General features: G+C 40.6%; 1 protein-coding gene across 3 annotated transcripts in view; it reads right to left on the bottom strand.

Moving 5' to 3' along the window:
- The window catches only part of PIP5K1B (phosphatidylinositol-4-phosphate 5-kinase type 1 beta), a 306,505-nt gene that overhangs the window by 141,674 nt on the left and 144,808 nt on the right, over positions 1-20,023 (bottom strand). For all 3 annotated transcript variants that reach the window (XM_015117852.3, XM_077966192.1, XM_077966191.1), the window contains exon 4: positions 4,931-5,061. In XM_015117852.3, coding sequence (XP_014973338.1) covers positions 4,931-5,061 — 131 coding nt within the window. The remainder of the gene's footprint in view (positions 1-4,930; positions 5,062-20,023) is intronic.

Genomic DNA, 20,023 nt, shown 5'->3' with positions numbered 1-20,023 from the left:
CTAAGTGACTTAATGTCTTAGGGCCAACTTATTTCATATACCAAATAGTGTTCTTATAAAGATGAAAGATAATAAAAATTAATATATGTTATATAAGCCAATTTACTATATGAATAAAACTATGCTTGGTTCAGTTAGTTCTTAAAAATTTTGCCTCCCTTTGCCACCTTAGGTTCTTGTTTACATGGTACAAGCATTATAAACCATCCTCCTTCTTCTTTATCCTATCAATGCATGAAAACTATCTATAACCTTGAGCTTCTGATCCTAACACAGAATTTGGGGTCAAAATATTAAGATATGATCATGATTTTCTTACTTATCTACTTTGAGATTTTGGAACACATTTTGGAAGATCATGGAGCCAGACAGTTAAAAGAGATTTTTATATCCTCTTTCAAATCTTAAAAAGGCCCAGGGCTTTTTCCATCTACAAAATGAAATAATTCACAGGACAAATTATGTACTTGATATTTAAAAATAACTTTGAGCAGCTTCAAAATATATAAATAAGAAAAAAAAAAAAAAAACAATGCATTTGGTTGCTAGGGGAAATGGATTCTGCAACTTCAGAGAGCAATAAATTAAAACATCTCCAGGTACCTCAAGTAATTAGTTCTATGACCCAGATAGACTCGTTGAGTTCTGGAGCCATCAGAGACTGCAGAGTGTTTTGGATGCTTACAACCGGGGCCTGTCCTGCCCACCTACCCCTTTCCTCATCCCCATATGGGCTTGGAAATACTTGAAGAGAGAAAGCATTATTTGACTGATTTATTCAAGTTTATTTGACATACAATAAAGTATACAATTTGTTACTTTTTCACATGTGTATATCCACCTGTGGAACCATCACCACAATCAAGATACTAAATTTATCCATCACTTTGTAGGGGTTTTTTGATTGCTACAGCAACTAGGAGATATTACTGGCAGGGCCTGGGGACCACAGATCTTCTGAAATGTACTGTCTTGCACAAAGAGGTGTCTTATCCAACAAGGCCAATAGCACCTCCATTGAGAAACACTGGGCCAAATCCCTTTGCTAAATCCATGAAGACACTGAGTCCAGATGATGAAACTGAGGCAAGACTAGTTTCTTCTGTTTACTGTAAATCCATCTGGTGTGCCTGTGTTACTTAACAAACAAGATAGCATCTGCTGAAAGAAATTCTTGGTCTGAATCAAATGTTGAGGCCGGCACGTGTCATGGTGGCGTGGGAGTCCGAGTCCAGGGGCATAGAGCCAAGCCGGGACAATAATTCTTTTTAATTTAAAAATAACAAATAAGAAAAAAAATGCATCAAATGTTAAATTTTGTATTGCCATTTTTGTTTTGAAGGCAAGATACAGACTTTCATTTTCATGGGGTGTTTTTAGTAAGGTCGCTTGAATGAATAGAAAGCATTTCATGTATACTTTAAATAGTATGGTTTGTTACATGAACCTGAAAAGACAGTCCAGTCATCCCATGTGGCAGCAGAACCATGCTAGGACCCAGGCTATTTTTCACTCTGGTCAATTTGATTTTTTGGTTTTGACCCCAGCAATATTGCCTCACAAATCCATTTTTTTGTTTGTTTTTTTGAGACGTAGTCTCGCTCTGTCCCCTAAGCTGGGGTGCAGTGGCGCCATCTTGGCTCACTGCAAGCTCCGCCTCCTGGGTTTACGCCATTCTCCTGCCTCAGCCTCCCGAGTAGCTGGGACTACAGGCGCCCGCCACCGCGCCCAGCTAATTTTTTGTATTTTTAGTAGAGACATAGTTTCACCGTGGTCTCGATCTCCTGACCTTGTGATCCGCCCGCCTCGGCCTCCCAAAGTGCTGGGATTACAGGCGTGAGCCACCGCGCCCGGCCAAATCCATTTTTTTTTAATTCGAGTACCCACCCAAATCCTACCCATCTGCACCTTTTTCCCTGGACTGGACTCTCGCCTGTCTTTCAGAGTAGATTCACGCCTTCGGTCCATGAATCTCCAGCCTTTGTCTTCAGTCACACAGAACATTCCCTCACAAACTCTGCTATCTTTCCACTCACCAGTCCCCACCTTCCTCTTCCTACAAATCATCACTAAAAGGTAAGGCAGACAGCATGTCATTTTTTGGTCTAATATCTGATTATTTTAGACAGCCCAGAGAAAGGGTTGATTTGTAATTATAATTGTATGCACAGTTCTCTATCGCATTATTTAAATCTAACTTAATCCAACTAAATATGCCTATATGCAAACATCTATATCTATTTAGCCTTTCTATTTCATGCATCTATTTTAAATAGTTTTAATCTATATTTATTATGTATTTTCATTACTCCATTGCATATGTGTATATATATATGTGTATATATACACACACACACACATATGTATATCACTTAATACTTTTCAAAGTTCTTCTTATAGACTTTTACTCATTTTACACAATACTATTATAAAGAAAATGAGGGAGGTAATTTTTTTCTTTTTCGTTCTTTTTTTTTTTGAGACAGAGTCCCACCCTGTCACCCAGACTGAAGTACAGTGGCAGGACCTCAGCCCACTGCAACCTCTGCCTCCCAGGCTCCAGAGATTCTCCTGCCTCAGCCTCCTCCTGAGTAGCTGGGATTACAAGTATGCACATTTATAGGCTGCAAATACTCTAAAATGCTATATTTTAAATGTGACAAGGGATACCTCTAAATAAAGGAAAGTCAGCTAGCTACTCCTCTGCCAGTGAGACACCTGCTGCTGCTACCTTGGATGACAGTGAAGGCCAAAGACACAAAGTGCTAATAGATGTCATTTGGATATTTAAGATGCTTTTAAAAAATGATTTGAGTTTTATTAGTTGTAAGAGACGTGTGATAACTCCAAGAACAAAATTTGTTATCTACCAGAAAAGTTCTCTCTCTCAAGTGGAAAGTCATGGGCGAGGCCAGTGGTTCTCAAACCTTTCAGTAATGAGAATCACCCCGAGGGGTTGTTAAAACAGATTCCTGGTTCCCACCCACAGAGTTTCTAATTCAGTTGGTTTGGGTGGAGCCCAAGAATCTGCATGTCAACAAGTTCCAGGTGTGCTGGTATTTAGGATTTGGGGACCTCATGCCTGAGCTACGCTTTCCCCAAGAGCCCGTCAATGGCTGGCTATGTTGATTGGACACTGGAAGTAGAAGAGGTCAGTCAGTGAGGATGGGGGGAGCACATGAAACATCTTTATACCCCCACATTCAGCTGTAATGCCCTCAGCACCCTGAGCTCACTGTCTCCACACTCCCACCAAAGTCCTCCATTTCTCCTGTTCTTTGTAGCCAAAGAACAACAAAGTTGAAATCTCTGGGTAGAGACCTTTGGAGACCGTGAGAACTCAAACATCCTGCAAACACACAAGCATTATGAGCCTAAAAAAATCATACCAAAAGATGAAGATAAACTCAAGACCCCCTGGCTTTTAAGAGAAAAATATGTACTTAATACATACTTTTTTTTTTTGGAATGGTAGACTGTTAAAAACAAACACAAAGAACAATTCCAACTATAGAAAGAAGAGTAGGATCATGAGCAAGGATTATATCTTGGGCCTTGGAGTTGTCCATTTTCTGCCTGGAATCTGGTTCTCATGGCTGCTAGAGGACCCTAGACAAGTAGACTTCAAAAGGCCAGTAGACCAACTTTATTCTGCAGCTAAGAGCATTTAAAGTAAAACTAGGTAGCTGACTTTTAAAAATTTATGGGCTCCGGTCCTTGGTGACTATGTGGGGGTTACCGCATGTCCACATACAAGTTTTATTTTTAGGCAATTGACACCTGCACACAGAGATAAATGTGTTAACATAATTCTTCTAAAGATACATATAGATTTTTAATAAGGTGATGGGGACACTAGTGGTAAACAAAGTGTCACTTTAGCCATGTTTACCCAAGCCTGGTAATAACAAGGCTTATTTTGAAGAGAAATGTTGAAATCAATTCTCACAGCTTCAAAGACAAAATAATTACCTCCAAGTCCCCAAATTGAACATCTTTATTTTTATTTTTCAGATCATTTGAAAAATTCTGTCACTTGTGGTGATTCTTTTTTTTTTTTTTTTTTTAATTTTTTTTTTTTTAATCAGTGTTGACCAGGTTGACCTCGAATGCGTAGCCTCACCTCCCTGAGTGCCAGGGCAACCGGCCTGAGCCATGATACTTCTTATTTAATGATTACTTCTTCTCTTCCTAAATGAAGGTAGTAATATAATTTTTAATTAATTAGTTTTATTGTGGTAAAATATACTGAACATAAAATTTACCATGTTAGCCATTTTTAAGTGTACAGTGCTGTGGCACTAATATATTCATATTACCATCATCCATTTCCAGATGCATTCGTTTTTAAATAATTGATCCCATCACCCTAAAATGATGAAAGCTAGAGATAATATGTATGGGTAACCTTGGTATTTTTGCAAACAGCAGGATTCTCTATGTTTTCCAGAGGAAAGTTAAGTTAAAGTCGTCATAAAAGAGAATAGATAAGACTAGACTCAGATTTGAGGCCCAATTGTGGGCCTAGCTCATGCTTTTAAATTAGGGGGAGCAAAAACCTAGCACCAGCTGCTGCTTCACGGAAGCCTTCCTTCTCTAAACCCTTGGTGGACATTACTCTGTAATTACTGCACTCTTTCCCACTGAACCTCAAAATCTTTCTCCATATGGTCTTCCAGGTATTTATCATAACTAATTAGAACTGGTCCATAGATGAAACCTATTTACCATCTTCACATAAAAATTGCGAGGCATCAGGAAGTAATTGCGATGAAACAGGAAGTAAACATCATTTGGACTGCCTTTGGCCTGCCAAAGGCCCAATATTCACATCTGTACATGTAAACATGCACATAGTAGAAAAGCCCTTCAATATGGGGTTGTCACAAAGAAATAGCATGGAAATCATCACAAATAAAAATGTTCTTACCTGGGTAGAAACACACTTTCCACCACATAAAAGTCTTGCATAAGAACATCTCGTTCTGGCTTGGAAGTGAGATTGCCCACTGTGTATCCTATTCCCAGCTGAATAGCACCTTTAATAGCAGATGATGCAGTCTGCAAAGAAAACAAGGGTCTCAACATTAGTCTTAAGAGTCAGGGCCTTGTTCAATGGTACAGGCAACAAAACGTGAGTGAGGTTCGATTCTCTTTCTTGCTCCAAAACAATGACAAGGCTGAGGTTTGGCAAGATGATAAGTTGCTTCTTTTGATGCAGAATCTATTCCAAATGTTAAAGCTCTTTCTTTTCATACATTTTTTGTGATGTTTTTTATAAATGTTCAAAGGTCAAATTATAATCCAATTGCTCATCTTCCTTTCACTAAGAACTCAGAAACTTGAAGGAACACTTTGAATAAATAGCATTAAAATTTCTACCCAAAGACAAATGGTACATTCACATTTTAAAAAATAAGAACTTCTATAACATATTTATAAATTAGTAAGAGTATTTTATCTTCATAAGAAATGAGAGAGTAAAAAACAATTTGAATCTTTGGAGTACACAAATAATTTGGAAATTGCTTATTAGTCTCACTATAGATCCGTAATAATTTCTTACACTGATCTGTGCTAAAACATACAGCATGGGGACATCAATATTTCCCACTTACTACTTTTCTGGTATCATCCAATAATTAAGCTGATGTAATGTTAACTTTGAGAATAACTACCGTAAATATGTATATGTGTGTGTGTGTCTGTGTGCGCGTGTGCACGCGTGTGTGTATGAGCATACACATATATAGTTTTAACCAACATAATAGGAGAAATAACAGAATAACTCCATTTAGGACAATTAGAATGTATTTTTTTATGGTGAAGTGTGTCATACTTTTTATGCCTTGCACTGCCTAATGTAGTGCTACATACATGGTAGGAATTAAACACTTAAATCAGTGGTTCTTCACCAGGGACATCTGATGATATCTGAAGACATTTTTCAGTAATCACAACTGGCGGTGGTGGCATTATGTCTAGTGGGTAGAGGCCAGGGATGCTGCATGGGCCAGTTTCCACCACAAAGAATCATCCAGACCAAAATGTCAATAATGCCGAGGTTAAGAAACACTGACTTGAATGGAGGTAATAAAGATCATTGACTTTATAGAAAAGATACTTTCTTTCTGATTTAATGTTTTTACCCAGCAAATCTAAGATCCATCCCCACCTCCCCACATGCTTTGTATCTTTTTATTTCTTCAAGCTTTTAACACCAGAGAACACCCGTCTATTCTGGAAAAAATTTCTTCTCTTGATTTCTATGATAGAATATGGTCCTGGAGCCACTTCTATATATATAGAATACACACACACACACACACGCACACACACACACATACATTTTTAAATTTAAAAAAAAAATTTTTTTTTTTTGAGACAGGGTCTTGCTCTGTTGCCCAGGCTGGAGTGCAGTGGTGCGATCTCAGCTCACTGCAATCTCTGCCTCCCGGGTTCAAGCAATTCTCATGCCTCAGCCGCCTGACTAGCTGGGACTACAGGCATGCACCACCACGTCTGGCTAATATTTGTATTTTTAGTAGAGATGGGATTTCGCCATGTTGGCCAGGTTGGTCTCAAACTCCTGGCCTCATATGATCTGCCCACCTCAGCCTCCCAAAGTGCTGTGATTACAGGTGTGAGCCACCATGCCCAGCCTACTTCCAGCTTTTCTGATAGTCTCGCCTGTCACTTCTTCACTGACCTCTCATATTGTATTTGCTATAATTGCAGTGTCCCCAGAATTTGGTCCTTGATCGTCAGGTCTCCTTAATTACCCTGGTAATCAATTCATTCCTAATGGCTTAAATACGGTTTCTATTCAGATGGCTCGCAGATTCTTTTCAATCAATTGGGATGCTGTTCTGTCAACACAAATGCAGTGTATACAGAGCCAAATTAATATCTTACAACCTCTCCACACCACTTCTAGATTGACTTCATTTCCCAAGGCACTGTCATCTTCAGTTATCCAAACTTGACCTCCAAACAGACTACACCTAGAACAGGGCTAGGTCTCCAGTCCATTTATTGACTACTTTCCCATAGGGGCATCATTTCATCACTTTGCTTATTCCACAATAAAGGTTATGTCACCTTTAGTGTGAGGACAACTATCTACATCCTTGACACTTAAGGAGGTAGAAAAATGTCTTCGTGTTTTTCTTTTTTCACGTGCCCTTTTATTTAAGATCCTAGGACAGCAAGATGGCAAAAGACTAAGACTTAAGCCCACAGCGCATTCAGTGTTTCTTTAAAAAAAAAGAAAAAAAAAACCCCTGCTATTTTAATGCTCCCTCTCTGAGCTCTGCAGTGTCACCAATTGGCGTCAGTGACCTTTTGTACCAGTAGCTCTGACTTTTAAAGGCTGAAATGGATTTTCTTTATTTTAACCTTGCATAAAAATTCAAAAGACATCTCTCTTCTCCCACGCGTCACTCAGACTGGTAAGGCACAAGAGGTGACACAAGCACTTCCCAGAGGGCCCAATACGCCACATTGTTCTAAGCCAGATCTATCAACAGGTTCACATGCTGCCCAAGTGCTCTGCACCCCCCGTACCGTACCCACCCCTCCACCACACCCCTGACCCTGCTTTCCAGAACTACCTGTATCTGCTTAACCCACAAAACCACCACGATAACATCATTTGAACACTTCTTGGGCTGGAACAGCCTGCCAGAGTATCCAATTCTTTGTTGTCTCCACCCTGGCAATAGAAGGTAGTCAAAGCTGTGACTAGTCTACACATAGTGATATCAAACTTCAGGAGCATGAGAATCACTGGGTACACTTGCTAAAACAGATGATGGTCATGTCCCCAGAATTTCTGATTCCAAAGGTCTGGAGTGAGGACCAAATATATGGTCTTGTTCTAAGAAAAAATTTTTCTCCTCTAGTGTGAGGTTAAGTTTTGAGCCCCTAAGGAGTAAGATTTTGAAAAGAACCCTGCTGTTATATATTAGTTAAATCAAAAACAGACTGGTAATAATATTACTTTCCATTCACAGCATTTAAAATTCAGGTGCTCTGATGGGAGAAATAATAAAAGTAGTTATTAATCTTTTCAGACCAACTAATTTATGCCAGGCACTTGATATATGAATAACAACAATTATGATCATAATCTGTCATAATCATAGCACATACTAATGTAGTGTTTACTACTAAATGGCAGGCACTCTTCTAACTGCTTTCTGGTTATATTAACCCTTTTATCCTCACGACTCTATGATGTAGGCACTCTTACTGTTTCCATTGCCTCAGGAAGGTTTAGCAACTTACACGAGGTCACACAGCTACTGACAAGGTGAAGCTGGGACTCACCTCTAGGAAGGCTGGCTTCAGAGTCCCAAGTTACACTCCACTGCCTCTAAATCAGAATCTCCTCACTCATTTGACCCTCTCCAGAAACATGAAGCATCGTAACAACTGTTCCCATTTTACAGGGGTGGATTTAGGCTTAGCAAGGTTAAGTGACTTGCCCAAGTCCCTTTGCTAGTGTGTGGTGGAGTCTGACTGCCAAACCCAGGCTGCCTCCACATCCATGTTTGTAAAATGAGCCTAGAATCAAAGTTGGAAGTTCTCTTTTAAGTTTAAATGTTTGACTTCAACAAAGCAAAAGCTCTGAGAGAGCCATTCCTTTTGGTGAAAAAAGGGTAAAAATGTTATTTGCTTCTAATCATACCCACCCACGGGTAAGCCAAAGAAAAACTTGTAAACCTCTTGGTAAAGCTGTACAAACACCATCGTTAATGTCACCACTGGTAACACGGGGACTATTAACAAAAGGCGTTATTTTGCTGACATACTAGGAATGACACCTCAAAGTTTCCTCCTCCCCAGGTCTGTGTAAAAATTAAGTGCTTTAATATTGATACATTTGGGTATCGCTAAAAAGCATCTTATATATGGAATCTAAAAATGTTGAACTCGAAGTAGAATGCCAGTTACCAGGGGCTGGTTGGGGGCTGGGGGCTTGGAGAGATATTGGACCAAGGATAAAATTGCAGTTAGATAGGGGGAATAAGTCCAAGAGATCTACTGTACAATGTGGTGACTACAGTTAATAACATGGTCGTATTTTAAAAATCACTAAGAAAGTAGATTTTAAGTGTTCTCATCACAAAAAATAACTATGTGAGGAAATGCACATTGCCTCAATTAACTAACTCCACTGAGTCATCTCACAATGTATACATATTTCCAAACGTCATGTTGTACACAATAAAGATATATAATTTTTACTTGTCAATTAAAAAAATAAAATAAAAAAAGCATCTTATTTACTTTGTGGAAATGTCTGAGGCACATCCTAATATTAAGCAAGATGTACTTTGAAACTGTGAAAAAACCCTTTGAAACACTACCTGGAGTGTCTCTGATGAGATTAGTAAATCATGATGATGACAAAGAACCTTCTGTGTGAAGTGCTAGTGATTGCACTAATAGAACCAATAGTCCTTTCCCTGATAACTCTAAGCCGCTAGAGCTCCCTTCCTTCCTCCAGGATGCCTCCAGGAAAGCTTCTCCGCTTTCCTCTGCATGGCTTGGTATGTGCTCTAAAAGTGCTAGGACAGGACTACTGCCCCTTTGAGTGCCAAGGGGAACCTTTGACTCCTTTAAAACATATAGGTATAGGTTTCAGAACACAGCAAACAGAGTCTGTTTTTAATTCAGGTTTTTGCAAGGGCTAAGTGGAGGCAATATGTTGCCTGGATACTAGAAAAACCTCTAAAAGCATATGATACTTGGAGAAAGGGAGAACCATATAATATCACAAAGGCAAACCACAAACATTTAGTTTCACAGCTCCTCTGTATTAACCCAAACGTATTCAGATATGATGGTAATACTAAGAGGAAAATGAATATCAGCTTGCATTTGGGTAATATGTTATGGTTTTCAAAGCCCTGTCTTTTAAAGATCACATTTGATTGTCACAACTGTTACATAGGTAGGGTTTCTAATGCCATAGTATAGATAAGGAAACCGTGGCTCTGGGAGATGAACTTGGCCTAAATCCCTTGGCTAGTGTGTGCATACTCTGGTCTTCTAGAAGGCTCCCAATGCAGCATTCTACAATTTTGCTTTACTTACCTGAGTTTTTTCTGCTAGAGATGGATCTGATAAAAGCTGAGAAGCAGTGAACAATGAGATAATAATGATGAAAGTTACAATAAGACCAAATGCCTAAGCAAACCCACTCTTAGAAAAGCAATGATCTGACAAGATTTTAATGTCCTTACAGGAAACTGCTTTCTACAGTACACATCTATAAAATTAGGTAACTTAATATGCCATCTGGTATCACTGGCTTTAAAAGGAAATACTAAAACATTTCATGTCAACAGCATTTTTCCACCTAAGGTGAACTGATGAACTAATTTTGGGATTATGGCCAATATAGATGTTTGCAGAGTGATTGTTTTCAAAAGTACAAATCTGATCATGTCAGTGCCTTGCATGAAGCCCTCTCATGGGTTCTCAGCACTCTCCCTGGAGGATTAAGTCCAAACCCCTTAGCTTAACACTGGAAGCCTATCTTAGAATATTACTCCCTGTCTGCTTCCCGCTAACTCCCACACGTGATATATATTTTAAAAACCAAATACCCTTTGAGCAAGCTGACCTTAGGAACCCCTAAAAATTACATGTGAAAAATTTTCCCTTGTGTGCATTTTTACCAGGGATGAGGTCCAAGGCTGTCTCTGTTTCTGAGATCTATTTTCCTAAAACCATAGACCTACAGAGTCTAATTCTAAATCAGAGATATTTACTAACAAGGTGCCTTGGACCAGGCCATAAAGAAATGGTTCAGTATCACCTGTTAACAGCAAGAGAGGGCCAAGTGCAGTGGCTCACGCCTGTAATCCCAGCACTTTGGGAGGCTGAGGAGGGTGGATCACTTGAGGTCAGGAGTTCGAGACCAGCCTGGCCAACATGGTGAAACTCTGTCTCTACTAAAAATACAAAAATTAGCCCGGCATGGTGGCACATACCTGTAATCCCAGCTACTCAGGACGCTGAGGCAGAAGAATCACTTGAACCCAGGAGGCAGAAGTTGCAGTGAGCCAAGGTGGCGCCACTGCACTCCAGCCTGAGCGAAACAGCAAGACTCAGTCTTAACAACAACAACAACAACAACAACAACAACAACAACACAGCAAGAGAGTAATTCTTGTATGAGTGTATGGGAAGGGAGATGCTGACCAGCCTCCCCATTTATTTATCCACCGCTCTGGCTCTACAATGTACGCTGGAGCGCAGTGGTATGATCACAGCTCACTGTAACCTCAAATTCCTGGGCTCAAGCCATCCTCCCACTTCAGCCTTCCAAGTAGCTGTGACTTCAGGTGTATGCTACCATGCCTGGCTAATCTTTTCAATTTTTTGTTGGGATAGGGTCTTACTTTGTGGCTCAGGCTGATCTCAAACTCCTGACCTCAAGAGATTCTCCGGCCTCAGTCTGCCAAAGTGCTGAGATTACAGGAATGAGCCGCCACACCTGGTCCATGTTCCTTCACTTCTACAGCTCAAAGCCAGCTCCAGGTTCTCCCTCCTCTCCCTGAACCTATACTCAAGAAACAAGGCATAGTCCACTTATTTGTCCCACTGAGAGAATTAAGGAGAAAGAAAGAGGGATAGATTCCCACTGAGAGAATTAAGGAAAAAGAAAGAGAGATTGCATGAAACTGATTGTAGGACTATTGAAATGACACAGTTTGTGGGTAGGCAAACCTCCTCCTGTTTGAGAGGAAGTGGGACCACCTCTTGCTTCTGGGTTCTTCAAATCATTTCTCAAGTTCTTTCCTATATTCGTTTTCTATTCCTTCTATAATAAATTACTACAAGCTCAGTGGCTTAAAACAATGCAAACTTATTATCTTATAGTTCTGGAGGTCAGGTTTTAGGACTTTGTTTTAGGACTTCTGACCTAAACAAGGCTGCATTCCTTCAAAGGCTCTAGTGGGGAGTCAGTTTTAGGACTTTGTTTTAGGACTTCTGACCTAACAAGGCTGCATTCCTTCAGAGGCTCTAGCGGGGAGTCAGTTCCTAGAGTCCACCCGCATTCCTTGACTTGTGGCCTCTTCCTCCATCTTCAAAGCCAGCAGAATTGTTAAATCTCTATCTCCCTCTGACCTCTGCTTCTCTCATCACATCTCCTTCTGTGACTCTGATCTTCTTACTTCGCTTTTGTAAGGACCCATCTGGATAATCTAGGATAATCTCCCTATCTCAAAATCTTTAACTTAATCACACTTGCCAAGTGTGTGAAGTTATTGGCAATGTCTTCTTAATAGGTTCCAGGGATTAGGACGTGGACCTCTTTAGGGTCCCATTATTCTGTGGATCATACTCCACTACTTCGGGATTAACCCTGGCATTTTTTCCAGTGTTGCCCCCAGCAGAGAGAAGAGGTTCCCTCAGAACCCCATTCAGTCAGAGGCTGTTCATTCTGCTAGCAAAGATCTGAGTACTTGGTATGAGCCAGGCATTATTTTAGGCATTGTGGGAAGCATAAACCAAAAAAGAGACATGGCTCTTGCTCTCATGGTAGTTTCTAGTCTAGTGGGGGAAAGAGACATTAAACAGACAAAGATACACACGCATAAAGACAAATGAAGTCAGTGACAGAAAGAACAGGGTGAAATAACTGAGGTCAGAAGGGCGGAGACCCACTTAAGAATGATGGAGTCTCAGAGGTCTCTCTGAGGAATGATCTGTAGGCTGAGACCTGAAAAGTGAGAATGGGCCAGTCAATAAGTCATGTCAACAAAGACTGGCTGTGTGCGTTTGTACAAACTGGGGACACAGAGGTGACCTGAACAGAGGCTTGCCCTTAGGGAACTGACATTTTGGACTATTATGTGTGGTGGGGAAAGACAGAAAGCACATTAGGAGATTAGGGGAGTTGATTTTCAGGGATAGAGAAGCAGTAAGGTTCAGGGACCTGAAAAGCAAATCATATGGGTTAATTAGTGGGGGTAACAGGGAAAGTGCCAGAACTGGAGGCTGGAAAGACTGGAGAGACCTAGATCTGGGCCTCACAGGCCATCGTAACAGTTTGATGTGTTTCAATGAGGGAACAGCATTCTTATTTGAAAAGGTTCACTCTGGCTGCTACTGAGAGTAGCAGGAACTGATTCCTCACTAGAGCCTCTGAGGGAACGCAGGCTTGTCAACACCTTGATTTTAGGACTTCCGATCTCCAAAACTGTAAGATAATGTTTGCATTGTTTTAAGCCACTGAGCTTGTAGTAATTTGTTATAGAAGCAATAGAAAACTAATATAGGAAAGAACTTGAGAAATGATTTGAAGAACCCAGAAGCAAGAGATGGTCCCACTTCCTCTCAGAGAGGAGGAGGTTTGCCTACCCACAAACTGTGTCATTTCCACAGTCCTACAACCAGTTTCACTGAGGGATTATAGGCAGGAAAGTGATTGGGGGCAGTTGTAGTGGTTCATATAGGTTTAGAGAAGGGTGATAAATGAGGATAGGCAGAGGAGGTAGATTTGAAATATATTGGAGGGAGGGAGAGAGAACTTGCTACGAGCTAGAAAAGAGGGAGAGAAAAGTACCAGCAATGCCTCTTGGCATTTTCCTTCAGCAGTTGAGAGGACTGAAGTCACTTTACCAAGTTGAGGAAGCTGAAGAAGGCACATATTTTGGAGCAGAGACTCAGAGTTCCATTTAAGATGCTACTGAGACATCCAACTGGAGATGCTAACATACAAGTCTGGAGCTTGGGTTAGGGGTTAGAGAGAATATTTCATTTTGAGAGTTGTTAGCATATAAATGATATTGAAAACCAAGGGGTTGAATGAGAAAACCAAGAAAGAGAGGGGAGCATCTGAGGAGAGTCCTAAACCACATCAACATTTAGAAAATAGATGGAAGAAGAAAAACCTTTGGAGGAGACTTAGGAGTGACTAATGCAGTAGAACAAAATCAGGGAAATATGGCTTCATTGAAACCAAGAAAGGACAGTTTGAAGAAAGAAGTGACAACCGTCTCCACAAGCAGCTCGTTCATCTCATAATAATATAAATATTACAATTTGATGGAATATCTAAAGCTATGAGTCAAATTATCTATATTTTTCTCATTCATATTGTTAATTCATATACAAATCTAAATCTGGATCTAGAATATTTGACAAAATTATTTGATGGACTCATCAAATTATGCTATCACTTAAATCATATTTTAAAAGTGATCCCTAACTTAGAAAAATAAAATATTATGTTAAGTTTAAAAAGCAGGATACAATACAGATCATAAAATTTAAACAAGAAAAACCAAGTGCATGTGTACACATCCACAGAGGAAAATAAGACATGAAGGAAATATACCAAAATGTACAATTATTTCTGGATAGTGGGATATTAGGTGATTTTTGCTTTCAAGTTTTGTACTTCCCAAGCTTTCTAAATTTTATGTTTTATATATAGGAAAGGAAATGTCCTCCAATGAAGGTATTGTTACTATGTTTTAAAATACATTTTGAGGGATGACAAAGGCATGTTTAGGCATTGCTCATCTTTCTAGCTTTTTCTTTTAGGTCAAGGCCTTAATGCAACAAACCTATGTAATGGTGGTGCTTTTATAAAATGTAGTCATAACAAGTTTATTTTTGTCTCCCACTGTTCCTCTAAATGTATTCTGGGGTTAGATTTTTTTCTTCTGCCCCAGCATGAAATGTACGGCAAGCCTATGGCCCTTCTGGTGGCTTCTGGAATAAAAGGTCCTGTCCAGGTATGGTGGCTTGCACCTGTAATTCCAGGTTTTGAGAGGCCAGGGCAGGAGGATCACCTGGACCTAGGAGTATGAGACTAGCGTGGGCCGCATAGTGAGAACTTTTCTCAACAAAAAATGAAAAAACTGGTCAGGCATGGTGGTGGCACCTGTAGTCTCAGTTACTCAGGAGGCTGAGGCAGGAGGACTGCTTGAGCATAGGAGGTAAAGATTGTAGTGAGCTGTGATTGTGCCATCGCATTTCAACTTGGATGACAGAATGAAACCCTGACTCAAAAAAAAAAAAGTCTTCTGTTTATTCCCAGCCATAGATCTGTATAAAGGGTCTCATCTAGACATTTGGTACATATAGTCCTGCTTAATAGTAATAATAATAAAAACTTATATATGCTTTTGGTAGCCATCTCTCTCTTCCCCCAGCTTGCCTGGCACAAGCCGGCCTCCAGCAGTGGGAGGGGCTTGGAAGCCTTTCTTCTCTTCTCTTTTCTGACTGGTTGCCGGAGGGAGGGGAAAAGAGGTAGGAAAGGTCTTTTTTGAAGAGTACAGTTGTTAAATGTATCAGACACTCAAAAGGCTGTCCAGGTATGCATCTTTTTTTCTTGTGAGGTGCTCTCATGGGGTCTGCAGTTCTCCCCTCCAAATGGCTATTGCATTCCTCTGCCTGGTAGTTTCCTGTTGTTTCTCCAGGTCCTGACATAGACAGCACTGGGGTGACTCCACATTAGCTCTCTCTAGAGCTCAGTGCCCTCCACTGGTCACATATCATTTGCCTAGAACACCCAACCTCCCCAAGAAGACTTTTTTGCTTTTGCCATCATCAGAGCAGCTGACCAAAACTTCTCTTCTGAAAACTTTGACTTTTCAGAAAAATACTATAGTCGATTGCATCCCCCAGGCTCCACGGAGCACACAGTACACTCTTCAGTGGTCTCACAGAAGCTCCCTTCCCTAGGCTTGAGATCGTGGGCAGACCCTCTCCCAAGCCTCTTCCATTTGTGGGTTACTCAAGACATATCAACAACTCTGTCCAAATTTCCTCTTCCATATCTCACAGTGGGCCAGCCAGGCCCTTTCATAGAGTGGGGTGATCATTTGACTGGTCTTAGACCACCTCCTTCCCCAAGTTCTACATGGCAGGCTGGCACCTGACCTTGGAATGTGATTAATATGCTTCCATCCCTTCGGCCTGTATTGTGTGGGACTGATTCACAGGTCCTGCTGATCACACGGGGTTTGGGCCAGCTGCATCAATGGATTACTCACTGTGTTCCATTCCACCTGCCACGTGACTGCCAGACTCATCATTCCAAGGCTCTCTTTCTCTTTTTCCTTTTAAAACCACCTCCCAGCATAGAAGCCTCCACTAATTTTTGACCATCTGTAGAAATGAATCCAAATTCTTTGCTTGGCCTTCAAAACTTTCTACAATTGAGTTCCTGTTAATGCTAAATGCTGTAATAAATCAATTCTCAAATGCCAAGTCCTATTAAAAAAAAAACACCCTTAAAATTCAATGTCTTGATTCAAGAGTTTATTTTTTGACACGGCATAGTCCACAGTGAGTGTCTCTGAATGATGATCCACTTGCCTTTGTCACATGATTCAGAGAGCCTGGCTCCTGCATCCTGTGGCTCTAGTAGCCCCTAGGATTGTAAAATCCCCCCAGTCCAGCTGGCTGATAGGAGAGGTGAGAGAAGGAAAATCCACTTCTTCCTACCTATGCCAGGAAGTGACAGTGCAGGATATCTACCCCAGGCCTGTCCCTCAACCCTCCTTCACCCTGCTCTGTGCCCTGGGTTACCATCAGTAAGGCTACATCAAAGGACTCCCTTGCCCTCTCTGCCTTCTAGTTGGGTTTGGCCAACGCGACACCATGGCAGAAGACTGCAGGGAGGTTTGAGAGTGAGGTCAAGGTGTTTACTTCCATCCCTCCCTCCTTAAGGGTTTGACTCGGTCTGGTTGTATCCTTCTGAAGGTTATAGCTCTTCTCTGTGGATCTTTCCAGATGATTCCTACTCTGGGATCTAGAAATAGTACTGTTCTCTTACCTCTTTATGGCTTGGGGGATGGTGGGGAGAGGTGGGTAACAAGGTACATTTTGCCTCAGGACACCGAACTACTCCTTATGGTTTCCCTGCATTTCTCCCACATCTTTGCAAACAGAGTCTCTCTTTTTCTTTTTTTTTTTTTTTTAATTTTACTTTAAGTTCTAGGATACATGTACAGAACATGCAGGTTTGTTACATAGGTATACATGTGCCATGGTGGTTTGCTACACCTATCAACCTGTCATCTAGGTTTTAAGCCCTGCATGCATTTGGTATTTGTCCTAATGCTCTCCTTCCCTCTGCCCCTCACCTGCTGACAGGCCCCGGTGTGTGATGTTCCCCTCCCTGTGTCCATGTGTTCTCATAAACAGAGTCTTTCTTAAATTCCCTTCAAATTATCTGATTTAAGTGTGCCATCCTTTTACTGCCCAGGTCCTCCATACAATGACTCATTCATAGTACACTAGCAAGGATGAGCCACATGTCCTGGCTCAGATGCAAGGAGGGCTGGCTCTGCGGCTGCTTTCCAGACTCAGCTGTGCTTTGGAAGAGGGGGCACAAACTCTGGTGGACCAGTTACTGTTTCGGCCACAAGCCAGAGATCCTCTTGCCTCTACACAAATCCACCACTTTAGCCAAACTGTCCCACTTAAACTTGCCTTGCAATTTCTGGTCTCTGCATCCACTGATCTCTGGGCTTTCCATGCTGTCCTTTTCCATTTTCTTTTCAGTATCCTACCCACTCTTCCAGCTCCAGCTTTACCAATCCTCCCTCCAAACAGCCCCTGTTCATTACAGCAGCTAAAAATGGTTACTCCCTTCTCCCAGTATGAATCATTTAATACGTGACTTTTGGGGTATTCCGTTATTTCCATGATTGGCAACTACATTTCTGATATAATTTCTGCAGCATCTGCATTTTCAAAAATAAGAACACTGGAGTTCCACTAAATGATGGCCTTCCCTAGGCTTGCACGAACACTCCATGTGGTGAAATTGCCTTATAACAAGGTTATTCTAACACACTAGGCACTAAACAACCTTGGAAGGAGACCAACACAGATCCACTTTATATTTAATTTTCCCTTTTTATCAAGCAGCCTTTTAACAAGATCCCAGTGTATCTGTCTGTTTGATAGAAGATTTGCTTCTCAACATTTAATAGGAAAGGCAGAATAAAGAAAAAGCGTTTCATGGTTTCTTTGAAAAGATCTCTACCTTAATTTGATTGGCAGTGAAGCATGTTCTCTCACTGGAAAGGAAGAGCATGTTAAGTAAACACTCTTCATTAACAGAAAAATACTGTACTCTTAAAGTATTCATAATACAGCAGCATCAAATTATGCATACTTAATTGCCCTAAAAAGAGACATGCCATCAACTGCAGATGAAATTCTTGATTTAGGATAGAGCTGTTATATTTGCTGTATATATTTGCTGTTACATTAGTCTTCCAGAAATATTACCCTTTAAACTGAGATGTTCATTATAAATGTAACACAGTATAATATCCTTAATGCTATTCTTACACACTAGGGAAGAATATTTCATTTGTCTGTGTACTCAAATAAAAATTGTTATTTATTTGATATAAGTATCGATTTAGATTCAATAGATTAAAATAAGACAGGATTGACTTTTCATCCTAGAATCAACCAAAATAAAATTTCACACAAACTTAGGATATTCGATTTCCTGGTAGAGGACTTGCTATTGGAAAGGTGAAATATTAGTTCAGCTAAGCACTGTTTTGGGGGAAATAACACAATGCTTACAGCGGATGTTACTGGTTGTCTCCAGCATCTATTCTCTCTTCTTACTTAGCAGTTGTTCTTCGTGAGGCTTGACTTTGCCCTCAGGGACATCTGGCTGTGTCTGGAGACAATTTTGGTTGTCACACCTGGGCAGTGCTCCTGGCATTGATTGGACAGAGGCCAGGGATGTGCTAAACATCCTACAATGCACAGAACAGCCCCCTCAACAAACAATTATCTAGCTCAAATGTCAACAGTGCTGAGGTTCAGAAACCTTGTGATATAGTAACCGAGATTTCAACTGGGTATTTTGCCTGGTTCTCTTTTAGGTAGGTATCATCACATTACTATTTTCTGGCTATTGAGATGGGACAGGAAATGATGTGTCCAACTTCCAGGTCACACCCTCACCAGGAAGGGGTCTGCTGTGTACAGATGTGATGGACAGAGATGAAGCAGGCTTCTCTAATCACTTCTGTTAGCTATACGTTGAGAATGGTAGAAAAACAAGATGGAAACCTAGGCCCCTAAATACCCTGCAGAAGCAAGTAAATGACCTCTGCACTTCATGCGTGTGAGAAATAAACTTCAACTTAGTTTAAGCCACGGTCATTCTGGTTCTTGTTTTTACTTATATTCCAAGTGCATATACCCTATGGATCTATAACCAAATGCTCTTTACCTGAAAAACAATATAAGCTCAAAAATATATCAGACTGAAAGATAAATATCCATAAAGATACCATTGCTCAATTTAGAAAAGTAAATTGTAGCCCATGCTCATTGAGAAAAAGTTAAAAAAAAACCCTCAACTATAGAAAGTGAAACACCAATGTGCCCTTCTCATGCTTACTCTTCATGGTTAACTGTTGTCAACTGTTTAGTGTTTGGGGCTTTTTTCTCTACACACTGAAAAATACATGCATGTATACAAGCATTACAGATAAAAGTGAGGTTGGGCGTGGTGGCTCAGGCCTGTAATCCCAGCACTTTGGGAGGCCGAGGTGGGTGGATTGCTTGAGCTCAGGAGTTCAAGACCAGCCTGGGCAATGTGGTGACACCCTGTCTTTACAAAAAATGCAAAAATTAGCTGGGTAAGGTGGCTCGTGCCTGGGGAGGTTGAGGCAGGAGGATCACTTAAGTCTGGGAGGCGGAGGTTGCAGTGAGCTGAGATTGCACCACTGCACTTCAGCCTGGATGACAGAGGGAGACCCTATCTCAAAAATAAAAATAAAATTGAAATGAGACTATTCATGCTTTGTTTCAGCTTGCTTTTTTTCTTTTTTTCAAATACTATCCTTCCATCTATAAAGATCTCATTTTTTAAATGGTTACATAGATTTTCATAGTTTGTATGTATCACATTTGTTTTAACTACTCTCTTATTGATAGACACTAGGGTTCTTGTTCTGTCTCTTTAACAGAAAATAATGTGGTGATGAATATCCTTGTTCAT

This window comes from Macaca mulatta, chromosome 15 (genome assembly GCF_049350105.2).
Source record: "Macaca mulatta isolate MMU2019108-1 chromosome 15, T2T-MMU8v2.0, whole genome shotgun sequence".
Lineage (NCBI taxonomy): Eukaryota > Metazoa > Chordata > Mammalia > Primates > Cercopithecidae > Macaca > Macaca mulatta.
The sequence above is the reverse complement of the archived record's forward strand: the minus strand, read 5'-3'. Positions and strand labels throughout refer to the sequence as shown.